The 11,010-nt window shown below is 34.8% G+C and overlaps 2 protein-coding genes across 2 annotated transcripts; both read right to left on the bottom strand.

Annotated features, from left to right (window-relative positions):
• Nucleotides 1–873, bottom strand: LOC107845159 (probable protein phosphatase 2C 55). The gene has a single exon (XM_016689413.2). The coding sequence runs from the start codon at nucleotides 871–873 to the stop codon at nucleotides 1–3; it is 873 nt and encodes a 290-aa protein (XP_016544899.2).
• A 2,820-nt stretch (nucleotides 874–3,693) lies between these two features.
• Nucleotides 3,694–8,962, bottom strand: LOC107843863 (triacylglycerol lipase SDP1). The gene is made up of 3 exons (XM_016688264.2): nucleotides 6,238–8,962; nucleotides 5,193–5,336; nucleotides 3,694–4,965 (listed from the first exon to the last, which is right to left on the bottom strand). The coding sequence occupies exons 1-3, from the start codon at nucleotides 7,666–7,668 to the stop codon at nucleotides 3,934–3,936; spliced, it is 2,607 nt and encodes an 868-aa protein (XP_016543750.1). The 5' UTR covers nucleotides 7,669–8,962; the 3' UTR covers nucleotides 3,694–3,933.
• Nucleotides 8,963–11,010: the final 2,048 nt, after the last annotated feature.

The following is an 11,010-nucleotide window of genomic DNA, read 5'->3' as shown; positions in this document are numbered from 1 at the left end:
TCACTGGAAATAAGCAACAATAACAGTAATATCATCAACTTTTCCTCCTTTACGTCTTGATGCTCTTGCAAATGGTGTATCTGCAAATCTATCTAATGAGTTATACAATGCAAGTTTTCCAATTTTTCTAGCCAACTCTTCTGCCTTCAACTTGTCATCGATGGCCCTTCGAACAATTTTCTCAATCTCACTTTGATTCATATTATCAAGCATCCCATCTGTTCCAACGATCAAAATATCATCTTTTTTAACGATTAATTCCATCTCCTTAGCAACAGTAGGATTATCATTACACTTTCCCAATTGATACGGACACCCAAATCCCCTTTGTTGTATCGATGACTTGTATATAATTTTCCCTTTTCTAAGTAGGAAAAATCCACTATCGCCAACGTTAGCAGCACGTATAGTATTTTTCTCTGAGTTTAACGTTATAATACAAGCTGTGGACGATCCTTCATAATTTGTATTTTTGTAAGCTTCTTCAAGAACCCTTTTAGGGTTTACATGGCCCTTTGGTTCATTATTCGTAGCGATAAGTGAATTTCTCATAAGCTCTCTTGCATATATTCCAGCGTCGATTCCCTTTTTCGCCCAACCACCAACACCATCAGCAACACCAATAGTTTGGTAATATTCATAGATGAAGTATGCATCATCACCTAGTGGCTTCTTTGGATTGTCTTTGGCCAAGTATAAAGATCCAACCACCATTTTTAGGCATGGCAATTTGATGCTATGAACATTATTTACCAATGGATCATTATTTTCGTATGAAGAAAAATCGAAATACCTCTTGCAGCGCGATTCATCGAACTTGTTGGAAGAATAGTGATCATCGTGACCTATTGATGAAGATATGCATGCAGCCATATTTGTGTTATATATGTTGATTATACTGCAAAATAATCTTTGGAAAGTAAGAAACATGAGGTGATGAAAGTAGTAGTTGAAGGGTTTACTATATATACATAAATATATGAAATTTGTAGACCTTAAAAAATTGGTTTGGTAAAAATAATTTTAGGAAGGAAATAAGATGGAGTAATGTACACGCACATTAATTAGTCCAAGTTAGAGTTCATATGTTTGGGAAACAAAATTCTTACAAAATGACCTTCCGAACACTTATACTATATCGGTTTTATACGTTGGATACTTCTACTTACATGTTTGTCATCTGGACCCCTAAATCCACTAAAAAAAACTATATTTTAAACCCTTTAACCGTTGATTTTGCCTATGTGACATTAAAATGCTGACTAGGACGAGGAGAGTGATTACAATCGCCTGCGGTGCGAGTGGGGGTTAATTTTTTGCCAATTTTATATTAAAATAATTAAAAAAAATAAAAAAAAGGATTAATTTTTTTTTCAGTTTTTAAATTTAAAAATATATAAAAAAAATAATAAATTTTAAAATAAAAAATAACCCCCACCCCCTTCCCAGTCCAGCCACTCCCCCACGCCCCACCCCCTTCCCAGTCCAGCCACTCCCCCACGCCCCACCCATCCCCGTCCTAGCCCCTCCACCCACCCAGCTTTTTTTAGTTTTTTAAATTTAAAAATATTTTTAAAAATTTAAAAAATAATATTTTTTAAAAATTTAATATTTTTCAGCTTTTTAAATTTAAAAATATTTTTAAAAACTAAAAATATATTTTAAAAAAATAAAATAAAAAAAGACCCCCCCCCCCCCCCCCAATCCCCCCCATCACCCCCCCCCCTCCCCCACCGTCCCCCACTCTATCTACCAGTCACCAACGTCCCCCACCCCATCCATCAGTCACCATCATCCCCCACCCCATCCACTAGTTACCACCATCCCCTACCCTATCCACCAGTCCACCACCATTCCCGTCCCCCATCCAACACCCTCCCCGTCCCCCACCCTCTTCTCATCTTCCACCCTCTCCTCATTCCCCCATCCTGTCTTTCACCCTCCCCCAAGTAACACAACCACCACCACACCAACATGTCATCACTCTCCCACCCTACTCCACCCCACAACATTACAAAATCCCATCAAGAACCCCAGCATTACAAAATCCCATTATAAAATTTCATTACAAAAAATTTTCTCCTCTAAGTTTATTAGCAGCGTTGGTCAACTTTTGTGTTAAATTTCAGTTTTTCGGTAAGATTTGGTCAAGACATCATGGAATTAATTAAAATCAAATACCATGTAATTAATTCAAAAAAAAAAAAAAATCTAATTTCAATTGCATTTCAATTTTATCATGAAATCATCTGCTAACAAAAAATTTTAAAATTTCACACAAATAACTAAACACAATCAATGGATCTTGAATTCATATGAATTTTTTTTTATAAAATCTAATAATTTTAACTATTTTTTTTTTTTATTAAAAGTAGAATATATTAATTGAGAAAAGAAGAAGGAGAAGAGAGAGACTAGAAGAAGAAGAAGGAGAAGAGAGAGACTAGAAGAAGAAGCAGAAGAAAGAGAGTGAAGGAGAATAAGAATCGGGGAAAGAGAAAGAAAAGGGGAAGAGAGAGGGAAAAGAGGAAAGGGGGTGGGGTGGGGGGATTGTTTTTTTTTTTTTTTTTAAATTATTTATTTATTTTAATATTTAATATTTTTTATATTTAAAAATGACGTGGAAGCTGACGTGGCGAGAGGGTATTACACTCATCGAAAAAGTGTTTAAAATATTGTTTTTTAGTGGATTCAGGATTCAGATGACAAACATATTAGTAGAAGTGTCCAACTTACAAAACCAACATAGTACAGATGTCCAAAAGGTTATTTTGCCTATTTTTCTAACTATTTTACCACCCCTTGACTTATTAAAAATCTAACAAGCAAAAAAGAAAAAGTATTCTCTCATTGCACCTTATGTTGTAATTAATCTCTTATTGATATAGAATTTTCATTATTTCCAGACACCAGTATGAGTTTGTACATAATAACAAAGATATATGATTAATTATGATTAGTGGCATAGCTAAGTAATTGAATTCCCTCGTAAAAAAAATTATATTCCGGCTTTCTGTCTTGTCCATTACTTATATGCTTCAGTTATTTGACAATTTCTAAAATCAAGAGAATTAATTATTTTTTCTTATTTTGCCCGTGAAATTAATTCTTTTTTAAAGCACTATAAATATTAAATATTGTGAAGTTCCAGAAAAATTTATTGTTAGTCTTGATATTGAAGTATTGATGGATACGACACATGCATACAGTGTATTAAAAAGATCTAAAGTGTAAATTAGTAAAATTACTCTTCCAATATACTATGTTTTATTATGTGTACCATGCATAGCAAATTGGAACTTGAATATTTTCTCCAAGACATAGCCATGAAATCAAGCTCCAATAATGTTCAAAAAACAGGTCAAAATTATTTTCTATACGTATATAAATATAGTAAATATAGTAGGTGTTGACATTTCTTTAATCCCTTTTATGTTTATTTCTTTTTAGTAAAAATTCTTATTCCGTAGCTGCCTTTGCTTATACATAGAACTCCAATAAAGTATCCTCTCAACTGCAACTGCTCGTCAAATATCGCTCGAGTAGACAATGAAGATTGCTCGAGTGGTCGGACACCTCCATCATCAATTGGTAATCGAGAATTCGAGTTGGATAAGTGAAAACACTGTTGATCCTCTTTGAGAAATAAAACAAATAGCCCGAGTAGCTCAAAAATGTAGGAAAGAGAGGAGAAAAAACCAAAGTACAGAATTTTCATTGAACTAAACTACTATGAACTAGTAGAAGAGTTATGAGTTACACTAAAAACAATTATTACAGAATTAGTACCTCATCTATTTACAATACCAATTCTGAATGTGTTAGCTCTGACAATCCATGGTAAAAACTTTCAAGAATCCATTTTGAAAGAAGCTCCATCAAGTACAAAAGAATTTGTGCAGAATAACCAAAGCTAAACGTAACTTCCCTTTCTCAAGAATCGATAACTTCCTTGTCTATAACTTGTTTATCGTCGTCGTCACCATCATCCGCGTCAACTTCATTTGTCTTACTACTTCCTTTCTCAACATCGTTCTCACCATCCTCGGATACTGAGCTAATATCCATCTCCTTTTCTGGACTTTCCATTTGCACGCACTCAGCAGTTGCGTCCTGCACAGAGCTATTGTTTTCTGAATCGAGGCTTCTGTTCGATGGGGTCAAGTCTCCTTTTCGTACCACGTTGAAGACAATACCGTTGTTCGTCCTTTCAGGCTGCAGGAGGTCGCCTTCGCTTACCATAATGCTTGCACTGCCCGCGGGGACCCTAATACTGAAATCTCTTTGATCAAATTCGGTGTCTGAAGTTCTGTCTGGTGTTGTTACCCTTGGGCTCGGGGAGAACGGGTCCCTACCAGGTGGTGTGGCTACCCTTGGGCTTGGGGAGAACGGGTCCCTACCAGGCATCTGAGGAACAATATTGTTGAGGTCAATACTCAATCCTTTGTTCAATCGTGAACCGATTTCCAAGTTTTGGACAAAGTCGATAAACTTATCAGCAGATGTTGTCCTCATCAAAGGACCACCGGATCTTGTCCAAGAGCTGAGATCCATATTTTCGGACTCACTGTCACTGCCATCGTGTGCGGTCCGATGCGTTCGCCAATTTCTAGTGGCATGTGTCCCGGAACCACTGCCTCCTTGATGATGTGAAGCAGCTACGTCCGCAAGAAAGTCTTCAAGGGAACCTGTTGAATTCTCTCGTGCAATGCAGTTCCAAGAAGGAATTCTTCTGGAAGCATTAAATCTGACTGTGCTAGACATGCCGTGGGAAGCAGCAGCCGCTCTCTCGGCACTCCTTTTCAGTCTACGCATGTGATTCAGAATCGCAACACATTCATCAAGCGCAAGCTCAATTCCACAGTTTGCTTTAATTGCCGAGAGCTTTTCCCAAGTGCACCTTCTTCCTTGATTTGCTGCCTTTTGCAACTCCAGAGTAGAAGGGTTCTGTATGATTTTCGAGTACTGCATCATAAATAAAAATCGGAGAAAAGGTCAGTTGTCAAGCCAACCTGACTTCTTTATAGTAGAACTTATTTTGAAAAAGAAGAAAAAAGTTTTCGTATAAACTTGACATGGTATGACAATTTCATCAAAACCTCACAAATTAAGAGGTGGAAAGCAACTTTTAGACATCGAAACAGCACTTGTTTCTTATTTGCAAAAAAAGAAAATGCTCGTAGAGGACATACCTGAGCTAGAGTAGCAGGCATTACAACAGTTACATCGCCCTCCCAATCTTGAGCAAAAAGCTTTGCTATTCCTCCCAAAGGAAAACCGAGTTCTAACACCTGATGGCATCTGTGCTTCACCTCCAGTTCAGCAAGCTGCGCAAGCTGCATGGACAAATACTCGATGTCACAATGTTTCTGCTTATATATTTGTCTCAACAAAGACATAACAACAACGCTACGAGCATGCAAGGATAATCTATGAACTAGCTATTCTTGGTTACAAGTTTACAACACCAACGAGGTTGATAGAGCCTAAGCAATTGGATGTCTAAACCATTGAACAGAAACTGATTATACCTTGTGAAGATGAGATCAGTTGGTCCAGTAGAACAAAGGCAATTTGGTGGGCCAGATTTATATTATATTCAAGATTTTTATATAGGTTTGACAGACTCATTCCGTTACTCTAGCGCCTAAATATAGTAGAAGAGTATCAACATGTGAATCTTGCTTGATTATATTTTCAAAACCACTTTGAGTGGCGAACTGATTACCGATGACTTACAAGAACCCTATCTCTACAAACAATGAAAATCCTACAGATATGTCCATATTGTTCCTATGGACAACTACAAAATTGTTCAGCCTATGATTCCTTCAAGTTAGTCCTTTCAACGATTTTGGTTGAACTAAAGCACTTAATTTGAATATTCAACCAAGTGAAGATTAAGAGATTATTGAATAATTTTAACGAGGAGATCAAACTAGCTCCGTATCAGCACATGCTTGAAGTCTAACTCATTATAGAAAATGACAGAATAAAGGCTTAGAAAAATTAGGCCTGAGCTATACAAATTTCAAGTTACGGAATAGTTACTTGACAACCAACTAAAGATACAACAAAGACCAAAAGCATTTTAAAGTGCTCACAACTTTTGTTGCAATGACACAAATACATGTAGAAGAGTTAGATGAAACCTCCACAGTGAGCATCGACATCAACTGAAAACCAAAGAGACCAATACCATCCAAATTAAAGAAATCGAAGTCCATATGAACATACCTTGGCAGCAAAGTTGCCTCCATAAGCTCTTACAAACTCCTTGATCCTCAGTAGTGGAGCAATATGCGGATTTGCCTGGCTCACAATGAAGTGATTGACATTGAAGAGCTCCTTTAACTGCATCATTGGCAAATCAACCTCCAAGCTACCATCCCTCCACCGACGAGAAGATGAACTAGAAGTGTCATCGGGTCCCAAGTGAAATGGTGGGTGATATGGAACAAGATCTCCACTTCTATCCTTTGCCATTAGTTCTTGAGCTTCGAAGAGACCAGGAAAAGCACAAGAAGCAGTCACAGCACTCCATATAACAACATGAGGTGAAGTCAAGTAATTCAAGCATCTAGGAGGTTCATGTTTCCTAGGGGAGCAAACGGTAATCCCCAGAACTCTACCAGTCATGTCATAGGCCTCTTGGAAAGTAAGATTGCTAGTGAGATTACGTAACATCACCTGCAGCTGCCTGATATCATGTACAGCACCCTGAGTCGTGACCCTCTTGAAAATAGTAAAAATTCCACCCAACTGATCGAAAAATTGTAAGGAGTGCCAGGAGTCTTCGAAAAAACTCTGGAGCTCAGGCCAAGATCGAGTCGCTACTATGGAGCATATAATCGATCCGACACTTGAACCAGCAATTATCCGTGGCAGCAGCTTGTGTTCTACAAGTGTTTTCACCACCCCCACATGGAAAGCTCCGAGAGAGGCACCTCCACTTAAAAGCAAAGCCGTCCTACCAAAGGCATGCCTTGTTTCATGCATGAAAGCAAGCTTTTCTTCCAACAGAAGCTCCTCTGAATCAGAGTCGCATACCATTCTCAACTGAGTTGAAACCTCATCGATATATTCCTTAATAAGTTTAGGCACATGAAGCCTTCCCTTGTGAAGTTCTGAATTGCACATATTACCAAGATTCCTTACAAGGTCAGCTCTCATACAGAATATGATATCTCTAAGAGAACCCTCTTGCCTACGATGTCGAAGCTCTTGGAGTTTATTTCGAACTAATTCTACGTCATAAAGATCTGCCTCATTCATTTTAGGGGTTTCTTTATCCAGCATCTTGGCAGCATGAGCCCACTCTTCATAAGTCAAGGCAGATCTCATCATATTCCTCCAAAACTTCCTCCTATAAGCCATCTCAGCTTTGACTTTCACATTGGTATATCGCCTCAACAAGAAGGCGAGAAGCGTTACTAATGCCAATATCCCTTGTGGATTCCGAGGGTGCAACCACGAAATCAAAGGTGTCACATAGTATGAAAATCCATTCTTAAACTTGTACAAGTAATATACCAAGAAATGAAACAAGCGATGCCTCAACTGCGAAACTGATTTACAGAACAAGACTCTAAAGGCGATTGTTCGACCCAATATCGTAGAAGGTCCAATTGCAAACAAGTCAATAGTAGCCTCATTACTTATATCCATCTCAGTGGAGAAAGGGAACTGATTCCTAAAGGTTTCTCTAGCAAAATGCTAAGACAACCAAGTATACAGATTCCTAAATAATCTAAGGCTCTAACCTATACCAATTGAAACAGGATTAGCAAAACAAAGGTTGTACTAGCACATAGTACACCAATTAAACAAGATTAGCACAACAAAGGTTGTACTAGCACAGAGTATCAAGGACAAATTAATGATACTTTGACAATAGGGGGAAAACAAGTCTTATTCACAAGATTCAAGGAATCAGATTGAACCAGAAACTAACAAGCTAAGTATGTGGCTATGCGCAAGCAATAGAGCTTACTAGATCAAAGGAAATATCTCTATTAGGAAAGTCAAAGGAAAAAAAATCCAACCTTTCCTTTTTCAGCCTTTTTCCTTTGTGCAAAATCTTTACAATTTAGCTCAAACACCAACAAGAACTGCCAAAACACAAAACTCAACACACCCCACAAATCAAGATTGAATTTTTAAGCAGCCCCACAAATCAAGATTCAATTTTTGACATCAAGATTCAATTTTTTGACATCGAGATTCAATTTTTATAAAACCCCACAAATCAAGATTCAATTTTTAAGCAACCCCACAAAACCAATGTCAAAAGGGCTTCAAAAAATCACCAAAAAAAAAAAAAACACTAAAATTTCTCAAAAAAAAAGGCCAAACCAAACCTCAGAAAAAGGAAAGAACTCAAGAACAGGATAATGTTTACTTCTTTCTCTATATGGATAAGAACACCACAAAGAGGGACCAATCAATCAACAAGTTATGAAAACAATAAATTTAATAGCACTGCAATTGGCATAAATAAATAAATTTTATATATAATAAAATCATCGGGATTCGAAAAATGGAAAAAAAATCAAACAAAAAAGTCAGAAATTTGGATTAGATAAACGATATGGGTTGTACGGTTGACGTATGATATGTATCAGCTAAGAAAGTATGGATAGACACAATTGAATATTACTCTATTATAGTATTATATTATACTATAAAATTCAATTCAATTCAATTTTGATTTTGCAGCAACAAGTAAATTGTTTCAAGTGTTTATTAAATTAATTAAAAGTTTTTTGTTGTCCTTTTCTCCTTTCTTAATGTGAAAATCGTTTTTTGATTTTGATGGAGAAAGGAGAAAGGGACACAAAAGTGTAAAAAAGAAAAAGGAATTTGTTGGTTGTTATTTCTAAGTAATTTATATGAGAAAAAATTTTTAAGATTGGTGAAGTTGTTTTTTTTAGATTGATGGTGATTAATGAGTAGAGATATATTTATGATTCGGTTGTTGTCTGTGCGTAATTTATATAAGAAAAAATTGTAAGGTTGGTGAAGTTATTTTTTTTAGATTGGTGGTGATTACTGATTAGGGGTATGTTTATGGTTCGATTTGATTCGATTTTATCATAAATAATCGCGTCAAGATATGTTGTCTATATAATACATATCACTTGGTACTATCTTTGAATGGTTGTTAGTACGATTTCATAGGTGTATTGTGTAATATTTATCTTGCTGTTGTTGTATTGTTGTATTTAAGAATAAGAGGTTGTTGTTTGTTGATTGAAAGTAATTTATTTATATGAGAAAAAATTGACAGATTCGTGAAGTTATTTTTAGGAATGTATTATGGTTTGATTTGATTTGGTTTAGTATCACTCGGATATGAATACTCGCGCCAAGATATGTTGCTTATATAATAGACGTATCATCTTATACTTTGTTTGGATGGTTATTACATATTATTTCGTAATGTATTATGTTGTATTGTATTGTTGTGTTCAAGAATAAAAAGTTGTTGTTTGTTACTCGTAAGTAATTAATGTGAGAAAAATTTGGAAGGCTGGTGAAGTTAATTTTTCTTCTTTTTTTTTAGGTTAGTGGTGATCTAGGGATGTATTTATGGTTCGATTTTATTTGACGTTATTTGATTTGGATATGGATACTTTTGTAAAGATATGTTGCCTCCAGAATATACGTATCACCTTGCATTTTATGTGATGTATTGTGTGATATAGTGTTGGTGTTATATTGTATTGTTCTGTATTCTTGGGTTCAAGTAATTTATATGAGAAAAATTTGAAAGTTTGATGAAGTTATTTTTTTAATGTCATGATTTAGAGATATATTTATAGTTCGATTTGATTTGGTTTGATTTGGCCATGAATGTTGTGCAAAATATGTTATTGGTACACATATCATTTTGCATTCTATTTGAATGATTGTTACACGTTGTTTTATATGTATCGTACTCATTGTATCATATTGTAACATTTGATGAGTATAATATTTGAATGTATTGTATTGTTTTACATCGTTGCATAATGTCATATATTAATAATTTTAAAAAACATACAAGAAAAAGTATGGTATAATTAGGCAGGGCTACTATTAAAAGTTAGGATAAAAGATAAAATAATATTACAATAAAGACAAATAATTAGGAAATTAAAAAGGTGACAATGCGACCAACATCAAATCAATCGTTATCTTTTTGAGAAAAGAAAAGTCAAAATTAAAAATGAGAAAAATAACTGGCTTGATAAAAATAAGAAAACACACTTCACAAGTGAAATTCTATATTGATCGTGTCTTCTCCACCATCCAACGCATCTTATCTTCATCCACACACTCCTACATCCACCTTCTATAATATTTATCTAGATTATAAATAAATTATTTACCTAATTTTCTCAAAAACATTTTCAAATAGAATAATAGCATGTCTAAAAAATATCTAAAAATTTGAACAAATATAATAGTTTAATAAATCTTGACTTGTGAAAATGAAAGAACAAAACTATGAGAAAGAGACACCTAAGATTAAATCTAATATTGTGTTAACTTTTCTTTACTATTTTAAGCACTTTGTAAAATACAAGTAATGAGTTGATATACTCAAAAGTATATTGTGAAAACGATATTGGAATACCTTTTAAGTATCAAATTAGAATTAGTATTACCAACTTTAATATTAATTTAGTTTAAACCACGTGTTTCGCACATATAATATTTGATTATTTAAAATTAAATAATTGTGTCTATTACAGAGATTTTTTATGAAGTGTAAAAAGTTCAAAACGCTTTTCATAGATCGTTTACACTTTAATATAATAATGTAATCATAAACATATATTTTAGTGTAAACACATATGTACGTTACCACTAAAAGTACCAAGTGATTTATGGATCATCACTTTTGCGTTTGTCATGCAGTATATTTTTCCCATACTGTCAGAGGTTAAGAAAGACGCATCAATTTGAATCATATTTGTGGTACGATTTTTTTTAATATGTAAGATTTTTCCTTATTTTTAAAGT

This window comes from Capsicum annuum, chromosome 10, assembly GCF_002878395.1.
Source record: "Capsicum annuum cultivar UCD-10X-F1 chromosome 10, UCD10Xv1.1, whole genome shotgun sequence".
NCBI lineage: Eukaryota > Viridiplantae > Streptophyta > Magnoliopsida > Solanales > Solanaceae > Capsicum > Capsicum annuum.
The sequence above is the reverse complement of the archived record's forward strand: the minus strand, read 5'-3'. Positions and strand labels throughout refer to the sequence as shown.

Coding starts and splice junctions, on each gene's coding strand:
- LOC107845159 (XM_016689413.2), bottom strand. CDS start 873: ATGGCTGCATGCATATCTTCATCAATAGGTCACGATGATCACTATTCT.
- LOC107843863 (XM_016688264.2), bottom strand. CDS start 7,668: ATGGATATAAGTAATGAGGCTACTATTGACTTGTTTGCAATTGGACCT. Junction 5,337..6,237: donor GAGGCAACTTTGCTGCCAAG/GTATGTTCATAT, acceptor TTGTCCATGCAG/CTTGCGCAGCTTGCTGAACT. Junction 4,966..5,192: donor TGCCTGCTACTCTAGCTCAG/GTATGTCCTCTA, acceptor TTTATGATGCAG/TACTCGAAAATCATACAGAA.